The 20,498-nt window shown below is 49.3% G+C and overlaps 1 protein-coding gene across 1 annotated transcript; it reads left to right on the forward strand.

The window, feature by feature from the left end:
• The first annotated feature begins 11,291 nt into the window (after positions 1 to 11,291).
• On the forward strand, positions 11,292 to 19,467 carry C3H2orf72 (chromosome 3 C2orf72 homolog). Its single transcript, XM_047770506.1, has 3 exons — positions 11,292 to 11,932; positions 15,284 to 15,385; positions 18,342 to 19,467. The coding sequence occupies exons 1-3, from the start codon at positions 11,326 to 11,328 to the stop codon at positions 18,479 to 18,481; spliced, it is 849 nt and encodes a 282-aa protein (XP_047626462.1). The 5' UTR covers positions 11,292 to 11,325; the 3' UTR covers positions 18,482 to 19,467.
• The last annotated feature ends 1,031 nt before the right edge of the window (positions 19,468 to 20,498 follow it).

Genomic DNA, 20,498 nt, shown 5'->3' on the forward strand with positions numbered 1-20,498 from the left:
GCGTCTGCGACCTACACCACAGCTCACGGCAACGCTGGATCCTTAACCCACTGAGCAAGGCCAGGGATCGAACCTGCATCCTCATGGTTCCTAGTCGGATTCGTTAACCACTGAGCCACGACGGGAACTCCAAACCCATTGATATAAATAACTATGCATACTATTAGATTTCGGTATATCATCTTGATTCAGTTTTCTGTTTATTCCATGCCTTCTTTTTTTTTCTGTACTCCCCTTCTCTGTCATATTTCAGGTAAATCGAGTATCATTTAGGTTGCCATGTATTTAATCTATTAGCGTTTTCAGCTAGGCTTCTCAGCATTGTTCCTCGTTTGTTTGTTTGTTTGTTGGTTGGCTGGTTGGTTGGTTGGTTTCTAGAAACTGAAACATTCATCCTTAATTTATCCGTATTATTTCACTCAAGACTGCTTCCCATTCCCTGTGGTTACCTCCCACCTGTGACCTGTCTGTCTATCGCCCACATCATTTGCCCAGACCCAGCCTCTGCTCATTCAAGCATTCGTCTGTCAGATACTTGTAAGCACCAGGACGATGCGGGAAGAGGGTGCTGGGCCTCTGTTAGATTTGCCAAAGGAGGAACGTGCAAGGTCAAGTTCCTAAAGCAAAAGAAATTTGTTAGGGCATCAGAGGGGCACGGGCTGAGCTCAAGATGGCACCAGTCCTGACGGTGAGGCGGTGCTAGGCTTATAAAGGATCAGTGGTGGGAATCTGTGGCTGGATGGAGTTCATGGTGGGAACGTGTGGCAGGAACAACAAAGAAGGAGGGGGAGGTCAAGGGAGGGGTAGGGGGTCAAGTCCCTTGACAGTTAATCCTTTTAGGAGGTTAATCTATACAGGCAGGTGTTTTCCGCAGGTCATTATTTCTTGCCGCCCAACTTGAGCCTCCACTTGAGGGTGTCTACAGCAGCTCTCTAAGGGGAACAGCCACACGTGGGGTTTGGGGGTCTGTCTCCATCCTCCTGGGAACCTATCACTAATAAGGCATAAGCGGAAAGGGAGTTGGTTCCTTCCACCATCAGAAGTGACAAGTGATTAATTCTAAGACCAATAGGAGAGGATGCGGTCCCTGTAGAAAGTAAAGCCTTTATAAGGATGAAGCCGGATACTCTCTTCCATCATGTCTCGAGCCCTCCTTGTCAGCTAGACCTGATTGTGAACAAGTTGGGCTTCATGCACAAACAGATTACCCAGGTTAAAAAAAAAAAAAGAAAAAAGAAAAAGATTACACAGGTACAGGCAAAAGTCACTGAACTAGAAAAGCCGGAAAGATTATGGATGACTTGGGGCCAATGTTCCACACTAGTACATCTAAGGATGATTTCAAGCGCACCTTGAAATCACAAGACCAGTGCACAGGTCTGCGTGTGTCAGGTTGTACACAAAGGTAATTTTTATTTTTTTAATTTTTTTGTCTTTTTGCCATTTCTTGGGCCACTCCCACAGCATACAGAGGTTCCCAGGCTAGGGGTCGAATCGGAGCTGTAGCCACCGGCCTACGCCAGAGCCACAGCAGCCCGGAATGTGCAACCTACACCACAGCTCATGGCAACGCCAGATCCTTAACCCACTGAGCGAGGCCAGGGATCGAACCCGCAACCTCATGGTTCCTAGTCAGATTCGTTAACCACTGAGCCACGACAGGAACTCCAAGGTAATTTTTACAATTGCATAAAAGTTCCCAACATTAGGGCACTGATGGAAATAAAATATGAAGTCAAATATAACGGAAAAATTAAAAATCATACAATTTTTTAAAAAGGGAAAATAAAATATGGTTCGTCATATACACAGTACTTTTTAGCCTGTTGAAATGACACTGTCGGGTCTATAGATGCTGACATGCAAAGATATCTAGATTAGATGGTCCAGTGAGTAAAGCAGGTAGGTGAACACTACAGACCGTGTGATGCTGTCTGTATAATGGGTTACAGTGGAGTGGATCTGCCATAGGAGCCACAGAGCAGAGACTGTGTCTTGTTTTGAACACTGTTATGTTCATGAGTCAACACAGTAATGTACACATAATAGACCTTCAATAAACACGTGGTGAATATAATAAACACTGTGTTAAAACCCTGGAAGGTTAACCCCCTCCCTGTTTTTTTCTTTTGCTTTGTTTTTGGCCATGCCCACATCATGTGGAAGTCCCAAGGCCAGGGATCAAACAGCGCCATAGCAGGGACAATATCAAATCCTTAACCTGCTAAACCACAGAGGACCTCCTGCTCCTAACTGTTAATAATAGGACGGTGGCTGATGTTTTTTCTTTTTATTGCCTTTATTTTCTGTTTCCTTTCTATAAGAAATATGCTGAGAAGAGGATCAGTCGTTGCTTTCAGAATTAGACTGTGGAATTCCCGTTGTGGTGCAGCGGAAACAAATCTGACTAGGAACCATGAGGTTGTGAGTTCAATCCCTGGCCTTGCTCAGTGGGTTAAGGATCCGGTGCTGCCGTAAGCTGTGGGGTAGGTCCCAGATGCCGCTTGGATCTGGCGTTGCTGTAGCTGTGGTGTAGGCTGGCAGCTGCAGCTCTGATTCAACCCCTAGCCTGGGAACCTCCATACGCCACAGGTGCAGCCCTAAAAAGACAAAAAAAAAAAAAAGAATCAGACCGTAATGAATACAGACCTTCCTCTGTAAGCAGACACTGGGTTGTCAAGTCCTTGTAGTATGTGTTGTTTGCTGAGGGATCTGGAGGCCAGTGGAGGCTCTAATCAGCTTCTGTGACGGCAGACTATTCTTCTCAAGTTTGCCTCTCAAACTAGTAACTTTCAGATGTTGATCCGTACCAGGTCCATGCCCAAAGAGGAGAAAAAAAAAAAAAAAAGCTTAAAAACTCAAAATTCTTAGAATTCTTCTAGAGGGTTATAAAGCCGTGTGAGAACATGAGTTTCTGAACCCCATTTCACTATCCAGAGGATAAAGATAAGTTACGCGTTCATAACTATTGTGTTGGGCGTCAATAAACGTCAGATGCAGGAACAGGTGGGTTTTGGGGTGGAGGGTGGGAGGCTTTTGTGGGGGGTTGTTTTATTTTTATTTTTGTTTTTTATTTTTTTTTTGCCACGCTCACAGGAGCCAGGAATCAAACCCTCACCACAGCAGTGAAAATACCAGACCTTAACCCACTGAGCCACAGGGAACTCCAGAAGAAGAGGACTTTGAAAGAATACAAGTGGGTGAAAATTCTTCCTACCACAGGAATCACTGGAGTGGTGACAAAATGACTATTCTTCAAGACTGACATAAAAACTTTCAACTCGCTAAAAACCCTAGGCTTCCCAGATTCGAGAATGGCATGCTTTCATTTTACGTTCAAGTGAAAACATTTTAAATATTTTATGTGTATCCTTATTTTTATCTTCCCCAGACTAAAAAAATAAAGAAAAGAAAAAACATTTAAGATTGCTTGCAAAATACAATAATAAAAAATTTTTAAGTCATAGAGGATATTAGGAAGAAGAGAAAATTAGGTTAGAAGAAGTAATGTGAAGCCAGGGATAAGATTGATACACAAAATTCTTGCCATGAAAATCCTCTACACTAGCTAGTTATGAGCCACAATTTGATGGTGAGCTTCCTGGCAGCCCATGCAAAGAAAGAAACAAGACAAACTGTTTTACTCACTGTGTCCACCAGATTATAAACAAATCAGGTGCTTAATTCCAAGACCAGAGAGGCATTTCCTCTATGTGTTTTCATAGTGAACAAGGGGGCCCATTGAACACACAGATCTGGCAATGAAACCCTTGTTTCCATATACTAGCTGAGCCCATCCTTCTGAATCTTGGATCCATCCCTCTAGGAAAGAGAAGCACTGGCCAGGAGGTGGACTGAGCAAGAAATGTAAGCATGAGATTAATATCTAGTGGTCATCTTGTCCTTTATGAAGCCCCCATCATAATCATGAAGTCACTAACTGTCCACATCCCAAAACAGAGGCTTCCTTGATTTCATCAGCTGGGGACCCAGGGGCTGCAGAAAGTGCACAGAAGGTGACAGGTACAGGGGTGGGGAGTCCATGGTAAGCGCTAGCCCTTAGGTCCACCACATGGACACAGTTGGCATTGTATTTAATAGTCTATAAGAGGGTGCTCACTCTGGGCCTTGGCTGAGGAAGGTGGATGTGCCTCCCGTGATTCCCGCCCTTTGATCTACTCTGATCTCAAGGGCCCTGGTACGTAAAGGGTGCCTGGTTGGGTGAGGTTGGTATATGCACATCCTGGAAGAGGTAGGGCCCCACTCTGCTCTTAACGACCCTCGGCCCCTTCCCGGCCACTCTTGGATAGCAGCGTTCTCCTGTAAGCCTGGATCTGGGGAGATTCGTGCTCAAGCTCTAACTTGATTTAGCCAGGTGGATTTTAAAGAAGGACCAAGTTAAGAGGCTTCCGGGTCACCACCATATGTTTTTATAGGACAGGCCAGCTGTTGCTCCCTCCCGGCCCCACTGGAGCCTCAGATGCTGCCAGATCCTCATGAAGTCACCTTGAGACCATGGCCAGGGCAGCAGGTGCAGATGCCCACTTTGAGACTGCAGAGATTGCAAGCTGAGCCTGCATTTTGCTAACATTGAGCTGAAGATGCAATGAAGATGCAGATATACAGGTCCTGCTCGTGTGAGCTCGTCGGATGCCAAGCAGAGCTGGCTGGTGCTTGAGTGTCACACAGACGTCCTTTCAGTTGGTACTCAGGTCTTCTAACTGTGCGTCCCTCGGTGGATGGGTGAGGGTGGGATGGGATAGATGGCTCAAGCATGGTCTGAATATAGGGTTCTACTGATGGAGGATTGCCTCCCTGCCCCCACCCCAACTCACTCAGTCAGTGCAGTTGTGCCCTGCAGGCCTGCCCACCCCTCCTTCTGACACCACTGACCCATCCTGGTCCAGTGGAGGGCATAGCACTCCCAGCAGAGGCACACTAGGGGCTTCAACTACTGTCTATGGCTCACAGCATCCCCCCCCACCCCCTAGGCTTCCTAACAAACCTTCATCAGATCCCTAGAGTTCAGGTAAAACTGAGATGCTTGACTCCTGATCAGCTCCAACTGTCATGGAGATCTGCACTCCCAGTGCCCTGATGGGAGCCAGTCCTGCCAGGCAGAGGACAAAAGGGAGCAGAATATGCCACCCCATATCAAGAAAAGGGAATCCTCCTACACTTCTGGTGGGAATGTAAATTGGTACAACCACTACAGAAAACACTATGGAGGTTCCTCAGAAAACTAAATATAGAATGATCATGTGATCCTGCAATCCCTCTCCAGGTTATATATCCAAACAAAATAAAATTTGAAAAGATAGAGGCACCCCTATGTTCATAGAAGCACTATTTATAACAGCCAAGACAAGGAAACAAAAGTCCTTCAACAGATTAATGGATAAAGAATATATGGTACATATATACGATGGAATACTACTCAGCCATAAAAAAGAATGAAAGAATGCCATTGGCAGCAACATAACGGACCTAGAGATTATCACACACGACAAGGTCAGAAAGAGAAAGACAAATACCATATGTTATCACTTATATGTGGAATCTAAAATACAGCATAAAAGAACCTATCTATGAAGCAGAAACAGACGTACAGACATAGAGAACAGACTTGTGGTTGCCAAGGAGGAGAGGGTGGGGTGAGGAGAGAAAGGATTGGAAGTTTGGGATTAGCAGATATAAACTACTATACATAGGATGGATAAACAAGGACCTACTCTATAGGCACAGAAACTATATGCAATATCCTATAATAAACCATAATGGAAAAGGATATATATAACTAAATCACTTTACTGTACAGCAGAAATTAACACAACAGTGTAAATCAGCCGTACTTCGATAATTCTTTTTTTTTTTTTTTTGTATTTTTAGGGCCTCACCCGTGGCATATGGAGCTTCCCAGGCTAGGGGTCTAATTGGAGCTACAGCTGCTGGCCTACACCATAGCCACAGCAACGTGGCATCCAAGCCGCGTCTATGACCTACATCGCAGCTCACGGCAATGCCAGATCCTTAACCCACTGAGCGAGGCCAGGGATCGAACCCACAACCTCATGGTTCCTAGTTGGATTTGTTTCCTCTGTGCCACAATGAGAACTCCTAATAATTCTTTTAATTTCAAAAAACATGCCACCCCAACATGTACCACTTTGGCATGTGGATTATTTTGAGCCGGAGGCAATCAAGACCTAGCAAACTTAGGAAAAGCTTTTTACAAACTCCTCCTTGACTGCCTAAAAGATTTTAGAAAGGAGGTCTGTACCCAAAAGACAGCTATGACGAGGGAGGATTTTTCTCTAATCTGAAAGACTCATCTGCGTAGCAGGGCCTATAACTGATTGCCGACCTCTTCTCATCTTCCTCTGAATAATCATCCTCCCCTTTGGAGCCCCAGGCTCTCATCCCTTTGCTCAGCTCAGGATAGAACATAAGCCTCCATCTACCATGCAACTAACTGCCTTTGCCTCTCCTGTCTTTGTGGGGCTCCAGTCTGAACATAATTCAATTTGGTTTTTCTCCTATTAATGTGTCGCCTGTCAATTTAATTATTAGACCAGCCAAAGAACCTTGAACAGAGAAAAGGAAATCTTTTCTTCCCTGGCAATGAGGAAATGAAGTCCCAGCACCTGTGCCCTCTTTGGTCATCTAGCAGCCAGGACTTGGCAGGGGGCAGCCCCTTGTTGGGTTTTTTTTCTTTTTTTTAGGGCCGCACCCGAGGCATATGGAGATTCCCAGGCTTGGAGTTACAGCTGCTGGCCTACCCTACAACCACAGCAATGCAGGATCCCAGCCTCATCTGCAGACCTGCGCTACAGCTCTCGGCAACGCTGGATCCTTAACCCACTGAGCGAGGCCAGGGATCGAACCCACAACCTCATGGTTCCTAGTCGGATTCATTTCCGCTGCACCACAACAGGAACCGCTGATAGCCCCTTGGTGAACCCAGTCTTAGAACTTCCTTCCACGCCTCCTCCAACCTCCACCTCCTTCCTCTGTGGTCCAGGGAAGGGCTCCCCCAATTTCCTTCCCCTCCATGGTCTTCTTCACCTTTAAGAGCTTTTTTCCTCCATCTGGCTCCCCAGGGAGCCCACAGAGTCCCCTCAGCTCCCCAAACACATGTCTTAGCAGAGAAACCAAGAGCACCCTTTTTGCTTTTTTTTTTTTTTTTTTTTTTGCTTTTTTAGGGCTGCGCCCCAGCTCACAGCAACACCGGGTGGAACCCACACCCTCATGGATACTAGTGGGGTTCGTTACCACGGAGCCACGACGGGAATTCCCACTTCTCGTTTTTCTATGTCAACACTTTTCTGTTCCTCCTCCACCCAAGTTCTGTTGGAGGGAACGTGAAGAAGCAGATTGTTGCAGGAGCCCTAGTTTCCCTTTATATCTCTGTTGCTAAACCTGAGAAATAAGAAAAAGCCTGCTTGTTTTATGATTTTTTTAGGGCAAGCACAGAGGGGAGGAAGAAACGTTTTTGGCCTCCTGTCTTTTTTCTAAGGTCTTAGTAATTTCCTGTTAATTTAATACCTAAACCTTTGCCATGTAAATAACACAGGGAAAGATAAACTTCACTGGCCCTGGACTCTGATCTTTGTTTAACACCCTGCCCCCTCTCTGATCCATCCTCCACCCCACCACCTCCAAGTCTGGAATTGCTACCTGGACGTTTAGAGCCAGAAAATGAATAATAGCTGGGAGGCAGAGCTTGTTGGTTTTAGGCAAGACTTGTGAGCAAGTACAAAAACACTGGCACTTCTGGGAGTTCCTCTCTAGTCAGCTCTATTTTTCTCTCTTCCTCAAAAAAGGTGACCTAGATGCAGTCAGTTTCTCCTCCACTTACCTGGTAGGGCTCCAGCCGGCTCTGCCTCCCTCTGTGCTCATGCCCACCCACGCTGTGCTTTTCTGGGTGCTTTATTTACCTGGACAAGAATAATTTGAACAAGTGATGTAATCCCTCTTACCTGTTGCTGTTTGAGCACACTTGTTGCTATTTCTCTTCTTGCTGGAATGCTTCCTTCAACAGTGCTTTCAAAGAGGGGCTGCTAATTATATACCTGATAATTTAGCTAGAGATCAAAATCTCAGTTCAAAGTTCTCCCTCTTTCATCCTTTAAAAGTTTTATTCAACTGTCTTCTTAAATCCAATGTTGCTGTTAAGAAACCTGAAGTCAATTGATTTTTGTTCCTTCCTCAACCCTCTGATACCCAGCTGCCTGGAACACAGAGGTGATGGCTGGAGCTTTCGCTGCCAGGTTGAACCATGCAGACGAGATAGGGGACTAGTGATCTGGAATGAAACCTGAGTCCTCAAAGACCTAGGAAAACAGAGCTATTGTATCAGCCATCATCTGTCCACCTCCAAACTTCTACAAGAGAGGAAAACAAACTTTCACTGTGTTTATGCCGCTGTTACTTGGAATCTGTTTTATTAGCAGCTGAAACAAACATTACTTCATGTACGAATTAATTTCTGCACTGTCTTATGCTTTCCAGAAATCCACTTAATTTTCTCAGTGAGCTTGTGTTCCCCAGGATATCAGCTACCTTGGAGACAGTGGGTCAAGCAGAATGAGATTAAAGCTTAGGTTTCATCTTGTATCCACCCTAGGGAGCTCAAGGTATATGGGTGGGCATAGGCATTGCCTCTGTCATTACAGTGTGAATCTGGCTATTCCCCACCTGTCACTGCCACCGTGCTACCACCAGGCACCACTTTTAGGGAACTTCTGGACACATTCTCCTGGCCACTGATCTTTTCATGAACTAGGACTTGTGGGTGGAAGGCCCTGACTGAGGCAGGGGGAAGAAGGGCCTGCTAAGTGCTACAGGTCTAGTTGTTTGTACTTCTAACCTGAACTGATGTTAACCTCGGGCTAGAACAGCTTTCATCTGCTTCCAGTGCCATGAGGGGGAGGGGGAGGAGGAGGGGAATGAGGCTGGAGCTGGGCAATGATCTATGGAGACTCACGGGGGTGGCGCAAAGTCATTTGGTATGGCACCCAGCTCTCATCCTTAACCGCTGGGCCACTAGGAAACTCCAGGGGCTTCTCTTTCTTTCCCAGGCATCACAACCAAACCTCCCACTAGTCCAGGAAGGAGGGGTCGGGAAGGGCACTCCTCATGGTTGTTACATTCGTTTTTCAGTCCTTGTCAGCTTTCTTCTTGCTTCACTGGTGTCTTTAGGATCGTATTCGCAGGAAGGGGCCTGCATCTCAGGCACATGATTGTCTTGTCAGCCCTGCATTCTTTTTTTCATTGCCCTTGTTTACCTGTTTGTTGTCTTTCTCTCCCAGCCTCCCCTAGACCATAAGCTCCACAAAGGTCGGCACCTGTCGTCTTTCCAGCTCCAGGCACAGTGCATGGCCGAGATGCTCGATAAATACAGGTTGGTTGAAAGAATCACTGCACTGGTGCTGGAAACCAACCTGATTCCAGCCTAGAGCTTCTTGCTTCAAATCTTGTCCTTTTCCCACCCAAGCCTCAGATCTCTGTCCTGGGCAAAAGTGGTATAGAGAAGCAAGAGGTCAGACCAAGTAAAAAGCTAATAAAGGGATGGAGTCCTGGCGTTCCCATCGTGGCTCAGCAGTAATGAAACCAACTAGTATCCATGAGGACATGGGTTCGATCCCTGGCCTTGCTCTGTGGGTTAAGGATCCGAGATTGCCGTGAGCTGTGGTATAAGCTGCAGACGCAGCTCGGATCCCACCTTGCTGTGGCTGTCGGGTAGGTCGGCAGCTGTAACTCTGATTGGACCTCTAGCCTGGGAACCTCCATATGCCATGGGTGCAGCCCTAAAAAGTCAAAAAAAAAAAAAAAAGCTATGAAGTCCTTCCTCCAAACGTTGGCTGAAACCACTGCTGGATGACCAGATTGAGGGCAAGGCTTGCACATATTTGAATCTCCACTGCTGTGCACAGAGGTATTCCAAAAAGGTTTGTTGTATCGGATGGACACACAAACTCCAGGAAGAGATATTCAGCATAATTATAGAGGGCACGAGAAGGGTAACTACAAGAGAAGATTGGCGGTTATACAGTGAAGGAGGGAGCTAAGTATTAACATGTTCTTGACCCAAAGGGGATTTTGGTCCACCCTGTATGATAGAGGGAAGATAAAGAGCCTTGACCAGTGCTGTCCGACGCCCTAGCCACTCATCTCATTTGGCTCTTTACAATGAATTAAAATGAAATATAATCTAAAATTCAGTTTCTCAGAGTTCTTTGGTGGCCTAGCATTGAGGAGTCGATCGAGTGACTGCTGTGGCTTGGGTTTGATCTCTGGCTTGGGAAATCTCACATGCCCTGGGGTGCAGCCAAAAAAAAAAGAAAGAAAAAATTCAATTTCTCTTTTGCATTATCCAGATTTCGAGTGCTCAGGAATAGCTACATACGGCCAGTAGCTACTACATTGGACAGTATAGATAATCTAAAACACTTCCATCATCACAGAACCTTCTATTGGACAAAGCTCCCTAAATCCTTAGAAGGAAAAGCAATGCATTCCTGCTTCTGAGCTGGCCTTCCGACATCCTCTTGTCCCCTCCTCCACAAAGGGACCAGAACACCATCCGTGCCCCACATCTGCCCCCTAGACTTTCTGCTCCACAGGGAGCAACACTATCTGCCTTGACTCCCCTGTGCCGCAGAGGGCAGTGCCCTGCAGGTAATAAGGATTTGTTGAAATAATGAGCCCTCAATTAGTTTTTGTTAAATGCTGAAAGCCCAAAAGGTGAGTTAAGGAGAGAAGTAACAGAAGAAACCCTACTTGGCTTCCTTTCTCACCTCCCTACCCGTTTCTCTGGTGCCCATCACCACCACCACTCCAAAGAAGCAATCAGAGGCAGCTCTGCCTCCAGAACTTCGTGTCTCAAACCATGGGAACCCTTCAAAAATATCTGCTCCATGTCTCAAACCAATCTAGCCTGTGAAGGCTGTTCGCACAATCATTTTCTGTCTTCCTTCACCTCCGGCTCCTCTGCCCCTAGCAGGTGTTCAATAAATGTTTGTTGGATAATGGGCGGATGGATGGATGGATGGATGGATGGATGGATGGATGGATGGATGACTCAGTTGCCCCTGGTCTGCCGCAGGGACTTGGGGAGACGCCACCCTTCTTGGGCTGAGGGAGACAGTCCTCGCCCCCACCCAGCGCTGAGCTGGAGCTTGGCGATCGGGGCCCGCGGGCCGGGGGTCGGGCGGGGCGCACCCCTCGGGGGCGTGTCCTCCCGGGCCCGGGCGCCGCCGCCCTGAGAGGCGGGCTGCAGGCCCGCAGGGCCGCAGCAGCCGCAGAAGGCGGGCGGCAGCGAGCATGGAGCGCGAGCTGGAGGCGCTGACCGCCCGGCCCGCGCACCCGGCGGAGCCGCCCTTCCAGGCGCTGGTGGAGGCGGCGGGCGGCCAAGGGCAGGTGCTGCTGGTGGGCGAGCTGTGGGAGCGCGAGCAGAGCCGCACGCTGCTGTGGGACTTCGCCCGGGCGGTGTTCCCACCCCAGCAAGCCCCGGGCAAGCCGGGAGACGCGGCGGTGCCGGGCACCGGGCCCGGGGCGCCGGGGGCGCAGAAGGCGCCCAGGATGGCGGGGGCGCGCGCCTTCCGCTCGCCGCTGGTCTTCGTGCTGTGCCGCGCGTCGTCGCTGGCCGCCCGGCAGCCGCGGCGCCACCTGCGGGAGATGCTGCGGGACGTGCGTGGCCGGCGCCGGGCCGGGGCGGCGCTGGTCGGGGTGCTTGTGGCCGAGGCCGAGCGGGAGGACGAGGTGGCCCCGGAGCTTCGGGTTCTGGAGGCGTTGCTGCGCACCGTGTTCGGCCGCCAGGCTGGGGGCCCAGTACAAGCGGCCGCCTACTGTCCCGGCCACCCGGCCTCCAGTCTGGCCGTCCAGGAGGCCGCCTGCAGGGCTCTGCAAGCCGCAGGGCCAGCGCGACCAGGTGAGGGGGCGCGAGGCCGGGAAAGGCGCGGATGGGTAGCGGGCGCTGGGCAAGGCCCCCCAGTTGGAACTCTTTAGGCCAACCCCCTCATTGTACATCGAAGTCAACTGAGGCCCGGAGAGGGGAGGTGCTTCGCCCTGGGTCTCCCAGCTAGAGCTGAGCAGGACCTGCGCAAGGGGCTGAGTCTGTCTCTGGAGGATTCTGAGTGCATGGGAAACACAGGGGCTTAGGAAAGCCCAGCGGACGAGCAGAAGGCAGGGGAGGTTGGTGGAGAGAGGGTTGGACTGAGCTGGGCCGTGATCTGGGTGGGAGTTAGAGGAGGAGAAGGGAAAGCCTTGGGATGCGCCGGTTTCTGGGTGGGGAGAGGGCAGAGCCGGGATTACCAGTGCCAGGAGCTTCTGGGCCATCAAATGCGAAGGTGCAGGCTCAGAGTGGAAGCGCCGCAGGGTCAAAGGAAGAAGGCAGAGAAGAGATGCCAGGACTTGGAGGCAGGGGGAAAGGATGTCAGGGAATGAGGGCACAGAATTTCCCAGCCCTCCTAGGCCACCCCTCTGGCTTGGGCACCCACTGCCACATCTCCCTGTCTTCCCTTCACAGTCTCCTGAAATGTGGGGAGGGGAGGCTGAGTGTCCTTTCCCCGCCCTGGGGACTGCTGCCATCAGCAGAGGGTCAGAAGCTCCACCACCCTGGTACCCATGGTTGTGCAGAAGCTTTCTGGTGACCCTGAATTAAAATAAGGACATTGGGAGTTCCCATGGTGGCTCAGCAGTTACGAACCTCACTAGGATCCGTGAGGACTCAGGTTTGATCCCTGGCCTGGCTCAGTAGGTTAAGGATCCAGCACTGCCATGAGCTACAGTATAGGTCACATGTGCGGCTCAGATACCATGTTGCGGTGGCTGTGGTGTAGGCTGGTGGCTGCAGCTCTGACTGGACCCCTAGCCTGGGAACCTCCATATGCCACAGATGCGGCCCTAAAAAAGCAAACAAAAAGGACAGTAAGTACTGCTGGATCTGGCAAAGCTGGGACATGCAGGAGCCGGCGTAGGGGAGCGGGGTTCCGGCAAAGAGACCTAATACCTCTGATGTCACAAATGTCACAGACTTACCTGCCAGCCTGGCCGGCCTAGGTGAAGGCCATCCCTATGAGCTGTGGAGTCCGCTCTAACCTCCCCTGCCCTTTCCCACAAGCCTTCAGTTGAGTCTGCGAGGAAGCCAGCAAAATATGAAACTCAGTGACCAGCATCCTAAAGGACACGGAGAATGTCCTGAGGTGGACTGTCCTTCTGTCAGTGTTGATGCCAGCACCTTTGCTGACCTGGCCCCATGGGGAAATTTTTCTGTCCCCTAATGAGCTGGCGCCTAGAAAATTCTCTGAGCCTGTAGTCGTTTCGCCGTCTCCTCTTCCCAGGGAGCAATTTTAATTCCCCAGAGCCACACTCGCTCTGGCCTCCTAAGCTTTTGAATACATCACAGGTGCCTCAGAATGAAAGGCCTTTTCTTCCATCCTTCTTTTCCTGACCAATCCCATCGCATCATGGAGAACTGGACTTCCTCCTCTAGAAAGCCTGCCCTGACCCTGCCCACTCCCATTTGTAAATTCACAAATGAAATCCCAGATCCTGCCTTGGCGCTCCAAGCTCTTACCACGTGGTTTCGTCACTTTCCCTTTGAGTTTAATCGCCCTTGTATGCCTCTTTCCCAACACCAGGCTTGGCATGCAGAATCCTTGCCTCCTTTTCCACACTAACACTTGAAAGTGTGTAGCATTTTGCAAGGGAATCAATCTCTACGATGTTAAACTCAATAGAGCTTTGTAAAGTCATACTGAACATGAAACCTTTCATTAATGCCTGAAGGTCAGGAGTGTGATTGTAACTCATGATCCAGTAATTTCTTCTGGGCTTTTGCTGTGGGCTGCACCAGGAGTTCGCATTGCTAAGATGATTAGGGATTGCGGTTTTCCAGTTCCTTTTCTCACTGTTGGATGGCCATTTTTACTTATTTATTTTTTATTTTGCCTTTTTTTTAAGGGCTGCGCTAGCAGCATGGGGAGGTTCCCAGGCTAGGGGTCCAATCAGAGCTACAGCTGCCAGCCTACACCACAGCCACAGCAATGCAGGATCTGAGCCACATCTGCGACCTACGCCACAGCTCACGGCAACGCCGGATCCTTAACTCACAGAGTGAGGCTAGGGCTGGAACCCGCAACCTCATGGTTCCTAGTCGGATTCATTTCCGCTGCACCGCGGCAGGAACTCCTGATGGCCGTTTTTATACTTTTAGGTTGCCTGCTTCTTGGTAGTGCCCCTTTCCCAGGTTTATATCTAATAGAGCTACTTTTAGGCTGAAAAACTAAGGACGCTGTCTTGTCAGAATTGGGTAAAAAATTGAGTCAATAGTTCCAAGTAAAGAATTATGAACAAGCATTTCTGTGTTTTGGCTGCCTGGGGTCCTTTTTAATTTTTTTCATATTTATTTTCATTTTTATTTTGCTTTTTAGGGCCACACCAAGGTATATGGAAGGCTAGGAGTCGAATCGGAGCTGCAGCTGCCAGCCTACACCACAGCCACAGCAACGCTGTGGGATCTGAGCTGCATCTGTGACCTCCACCACAGCTTATGGCAGCACTAGATCCTTAACCCACAGAGCAAGGCCAGGGATCGAACCCACGTTCTCGTGGATACTAGTCGGGTTCGTTGCCACTGAGCCACAACAGGAATTCCCCTGGAGTCCTTTTTGAAATCTTTGTTTCAATTGACCTTATTCTAGGTGATTAGGGATTGCAAGTGATTTCCAGATAACTAAAGTGGTGAAGAAACTCAAACCAATATGTAATTGTTTTGTGCGTGGTTATCAAAAAAAGATTAATTCTTATTCCTATTAGAAATCGTTTGATGAGTCCCCTGGTGGCCTTGGAGTTAAGGATCTGGTGTTGCAGGGTTCCATCCCTGGCCCAGGAACTTCTGCATGCCTGTGGGTGTGGCCAAAAAAAAAGAAATTGAACTCAAAATGTGGGAGGGCATCACTGTTCTTTGAGCTTTTTCTTTGGTGCCATGTAATTGCAATTCATTTCATGTCATTTCTGATACTATAATTCTCCCAACATAGGGTTTTTGTGAAGATGAAATGAGGTAATATATATACAGCAATCTTTGGCGGGGGAGTTCTTTTGTTCAAAGTTTAAAAACCCCACCCCCTTTTGCAAACCAGAATTTTTTTTTAATCAGACGGTTGAAATTAGGGCAGTTGACAGTTGAAGCTCTTGGTTCGCTGAACAGAAAATTCTCTCAGTCGTGTCAAACAGCGTGTGACCCACTGCCTCTGGGACTTTGTGTTCTTTCTAACAGATGGAGCCTGGGAGAGACCTGGCCTCCCAGCTCTGCTGGCGTGCTTTTCCTGGGGTCCTTGGAGCCGGGGGAAGGATGCAGATGCCAGCCCCCCAGCTGAGGGTGAGTGTGTCTGTCGCCTTCCTGGCCTCCTGGCCCCTGAGGGCTGGGGGTTCCCGATGGTGGTCACATGCACACAGGGACTGTAGGCGGGAGTAAGACCAATATCCACACTGGCCACATGCGGGGTGTGGGCATGAGCAACAAGAGGTGCGGGCACCCAGGCTGGGTCAGCAGGGCTCAAGCCCCAGGGGTGTCGGCCTAAGGAAGGGGTGTGGGCGGGGCTGCAGTGCAGGTGTCGGACGTGCGTGGTGGGACACCTGAGCCAAACTCGTATTGTCTCCCTCAAAGATCTGGGGGGGGGTTTACGGATCAAGTGACATTTACCCAGGGGCGGGGGGATTTTCTTAGGCAGCAGTGGGAAGATTCGGGGAGAGAGCACCAGAAACCAAAGCTTGAGAGCATGATGTCCAGCTCAGAAAAGGGACTCCGGCCACGAGTGTAGGGGTGGGGGAGAGGGGTGCAGAAGGAGACTAGTAAGGGCCGAGGGTGAGGAGGAGGAGGAGGAGTATTGACACCAAATCAGGCCCTGGACCCAGATCTCCGGGGAATAGAGGGCCAGTGGTGACTTCCGAGCCAGGCTGTGTAGATCAGGCGTGTGTTTAGACAGGGGACTGGCCTGCAGGAGCTGGGAGGGACTGCAGGCAGAGCCCAGCTTGGAGGGGACTGCCCCCTGCTGGAGCACTGAGGTCCCATCCTGCTGGCTGTCAGCTCCAAGGGGCCCTCTCACCCCCCAGCAGCCACTGCACCTTCAACCTTCCATCAGCAGGAGGACCTCCTCTCCTATAACCTAACATAATCGTAGGAGTAACAAGCCATCACCTTTGTCACACACCCAAATCCAGAGCGTGACAATCTCATCATGGTTGCAGGTCCCACCCAGGGATGGGAATCTTGGGGGCCCTCTTAGAATTCTGACCACACAATGGCAAGCTCAACAAACACAAAAGAAACAAATACTCAAAATCATTTATGTAATTCCCTCACTCAGAGGTAACAATAATCTATATTTGGGGGAGACCATTTCCCTCTGTCTCTGTTTAGCTATCTATTTGTGTTGCTTTATACTATTTAAATTTTAATAAATTTTCTTCTATGTAATATATAAGTCATCTGCAAAATGTCTCACATTTAAAATATTTAACTGTGAAACTGTTCGTGTCAATCTCTCCATTATCATTTTGAATGCATCTGGGAACTTAAGGGGAAAAAAAGCAAAGGAATCATAAACAACTGATTATGCATAACCCTGGTAACTTCCCTCTGTGGCGTATAACAAATCGTTGAGTCTTAAGTAGAAGCGAATGTATTAAGATGCAAATTGTATGTTTGGACTATACAATACATTTACATTAGAAATAATAAACTGATTATACCTTCTTGCGTACATTTACATACACGGTTTTAGAATCGACTTTCCTCATCAGTAACATATTGTGACTGCAATATTTCGTGGCGATAATTATATGTCAACATCTTTCATCTTTTTTTTTTGACGGTAACTGTAGGGTCACATGCAGTTGTAAGAAATCACTCACAGAGATCCCATGTACAGGAGTTCCTGTCGTGGTGCAGTGGTTAATGAATCTGACTAGGAATCTTGAGGTTGCGGGTTCGATCCCTGGCCTTGCTCGGTGGGTCAAGGATCCGGTGTTGCCGGGAGTGGCCCAAGAAATGGCAAAAAGACAAAAAAAAAAAAAGAGAGAGAGAGAGAGATCCCATGTACATTTTGCCCACTTTTCCCCCATGGTAACATCTTGCAAAACTATAGGATAATATCACAACCAGGATCTTGACATCGAAACAATCCACGGACCTTATTCAGACTTCCCAAATTTTACTTGCCCGTGTACGCATGCTTATGCCCATGGAATTTTATACATCATTTTTTTGCGTGTCTTTTTAGGGCCGCACCTGTGGCATGTGGAGGTTCCCAGGCTAGGGGTCTAATCGGAGCTGTAGCCAGCGGCCTACGCCACAGCCACAGCAACATCAGATCCGAGACGCGGCTGCGACCTACCCCACAGCTCACGGGCAATGCCAGATCCTCAACCCGTGGAGCGAGGCCAGGGATCGAACCCTCAACCTCGTGGTTCCTAGTCGGATTCGATTCTGCTGCACCACAACGGGAACTCCCTATTTTATACATCATTTTTAATGCCTGCATCTCATCATGTGAGGGAGCCACAGTTTACCCAGCCAGTCCCTTTGTTGGACATCAAATCATTTAGGATGCTCTCCGCTACAGTTAAAGAAACCATGGCTCGAAGTAGCGTAAGCAGCCAGAGAATTCCTTATCGCATCTGAAAGCCAGTCTCGAGGTGGAATCAGCTTCAGGGCTGGTTGATTCAGGGGCCCAGTGACCCCATCGAGGACCCAGGTTCTTTCCTTGTCTCTGCTGGGCCATCTTTGGTATTGTTTCATCCTTAGGCTGGTAGCAAGATGCCTGGAGCCGTTCCACTAATTATTCCTCATTATTTCCTTAGGATAAAAATCTAGAAGTGGTACTGATGGGTCAAAGGGTATGTACATCTTTAAGGGTTTTGATACAGATGTTGCTGTGTTTTTATTTTTATTTATTTATTTATTTTTGTCTTTTTGCCATTTCTTGGGCCGCTCCTGCAGGATATGGAGGTTCCCAGGCTAGGGGTCGAATCAGAGCGGTAGCCGCCGACCTACGCCAGAGCCACAGCAACGCAGGGATTCGAGCCACGTCTGCAACCTACACCACAGCTCACGGCAACGCCGGATCCTTGACCCACTGAGCAAGGGCAGGGACCGAACCCACAACCTCATGGTTCCTAGTCGGATTTGTTAACCACTGAGCCACGACGGGAACTCCAAGATTTTGTTGTGTTTTTAAAGTAGATAGTGGCTGAGGCCAGCCTCTTCCCTTGCACTCCTAGCTGACCACACAGAACCTTGATCATCTGATTGGGTGACTCCTCCTGTGTTCCAGGTGACTGCCAGGACCCCGAGGAGGAGCTGGCACTGACAGCCGTGTATCCCAACGGAGACTGTGAGGAGACTGGAAAGGGGTCAGGAGCCTGGGATGGAGTTGCCCCCGCTCCCGCTGAGCCCACTGGAGACTTGAGATGAAAGGCGGACCCCTGGCTGCCCGAGCTCTAACCTGCAGATCAGAGGCTGGCTCCTTTCACTGAGCTGCCCGGCCTCCACGTTGACCTTGGGATGGTGGTAACTACTAAGGTGCCACCTGCCGGGAGGCTGTTGCATTGACAACCAGGCAGATGCCAGCCAGGCCGCAGGACTTACTAAGCTAAGCTGGACCTTGGAAAATGTATCCTGGGGAACCTGCCCCCCACCTCGTGTTTGCTCACTCTCTGGTCACAGTGGGGTTATTTTTTCTCTGTGTGCCTCGATTTCTCTATGCCACTGAGACAGATGGCTATGTACTTGGAAGTTCTGCTGTGCTGTGGCATCCTGGGGCTGTTTGCAGGAACATCCATCATTTCAAGGGCAGCTGGGCCAGAAGTCATCAGATCTGAGAAGGTAGCCATGGACTTGTCACCTGTCACTCAGCCTTTGGGGCTTCTGTTTCTCAAAGGCGTAAAAGCACTGTCAGCCAAGTGGCTCTCAACTAGGGGCCAGGCTGCCCCTCCTGGCAGCACTGGAAGTGTGTGTGTGTGTGTGTGTGTGTGTGTGTGTGTGTGTGTGTGTGTTTGGAGAGTCACTGCAACTGTGGGCTACCCCTGGCATTTCATGGGCATCTCACAATGTGCAGGACAGTTCCAGCAGCATAGAATTATTCCATTCAAAGTGCCAAGCGTGGCAACTTTGAGAAACCCTGAATGAGACAATCTCCTCCCCATTAAAATCTAGGAAGAGTCCCCAGAGCAGAGAGTGTTGGCCTTTCTGGGACCGTGGCTCCCAGAGCAAGCCAAGACAAAGACACACTGCCACCCTGGGGGCCTGTTGGGCCAGAGCCAAGATGGTCCACATGCTGCAGGCCCAGGACATTAACTAGCTTTGCACATCTATGAGAAAAAAAGGGCCATCTTTCTTTTTCTTGTTGACATTGACTTTCTGTGCCAAGGTCTTTGAGAATAAAGATGCTAGGAACTGGAGTTCTTGTCATGGCCCAACAGAAATGAATCCAACTGGTACCCATGAGGTTTCAGGTTCGATCCCTGGCCTCGTGAACTGTGGTGTAGGTCACAGACGCAGCTCAAAACCTGCGTTACTGTGGCCCGGAGCAGCTCCGATTCGACCCCTAGCCTGGGAACCTCCTTATGCCGCAGGTACGGCCCTAAAAAGAAAAAAAAAAAAAAAGATGCTAGGAACTAACCACAGCACCAAACAGAAGAAAAGATAAGGGAGTAAATTATAAGACCCTAGGACTTGCTCTTGAGCCCAGGTCCTAACTCAAGGTCAAAGCAGATGCAGCCCAGAGGTGCCGAGTTCCTGACCCTTTTTTTTTCTCAGTTTGTGAATCAACCAGGATTGATGCTGTTCCCCTAAAAGCCAGGAAGACCAATTCTCTGTTCATCAGAGGGAACGCTATTACCTCCCTCGTCTTTCTCACCTGCCCCTGGAGAAATCCAGTCTTTGGAACGGCAAGGACAGATCCTGATTTTCTCTGGCAGGAAGCACTATCTAAGGGAAGAGGCTCAATTCATTCATTCCTGCTCATGGTTCAATGAGCGGACAGGCACGTGTGCCTACTCTTAGCCCAGCGTTCTCTGAGATGCTCGGTAATTCGCATGAGCGATTTCCACGCTTGCTATGAAGGCCACCAAATGTAGAATGGGAAACCTTCTGTGGCCGAGGGGCTCTTTGATGGTAAGGAGGAAGCCACTGTGCTCCGTGCCTCAATTTATTCTCTGTGAAGGGGAGCCTATCTGTATCAGTGTGAGGGCCGGCCGGGTCACAGCAAGGACCCAGCCGACTTCCTCCAGCACAAGAGTAGACTTAATGAACTGCTGTTGATTTTGTTTTAAAATGGGGAGACTAGGAGTTCCTGTCATGGCACAGCAGAAACGAATCCAACTAGGAACTATGAGGTTGCGGGTTCGATCCCTGGCCTAGCTCAGTGGGTTAAGGATCTGGCGTTGCGGTGAGCTGTGGTGTAGGCCGGTGGCTACAGCTCTGATTAGAC

This window comes from Phacochoerus africanus, chromosome 3 (assembly GCF_016906955.1).
Source record: "Phacochoerus africanus isolate WHEZ1 chromosome 3, ROS_Pafr_v1, whole genome shotgun sequence".
In the NCBI taxonomy this organism is placed as follows: Eukaryota; Metazoa; Chordata; class Mammalia; order Artiodactyla; family Suidae; genus Phacochoerus; species Phacochoerus africanus.

Coding starts and splice junctions, on each gene's coding strand:
- C3H2orf72 (XM_047770506.1), top strand. CDS start 11,326: ATGGAGCGCGAGCTGGAGGCGCTGACCGCCCGGCCCGCGCACCCGGCG. Junction 11,933..15,283: donor CGCAGGGCCAGCGCGACCAG/GTGAGGGGGCGC, acceptor TCTTTCTAACAG/ATGGAGCCTGGGAGAGACCT. Junction 15,386..18,341: donor TGCCAGCCCCCCAGCTGAGG/GTGAGTGTGTCT, acceptor CCTGTGTTCCAG/GTGACTGCCAGGACCCCGAG.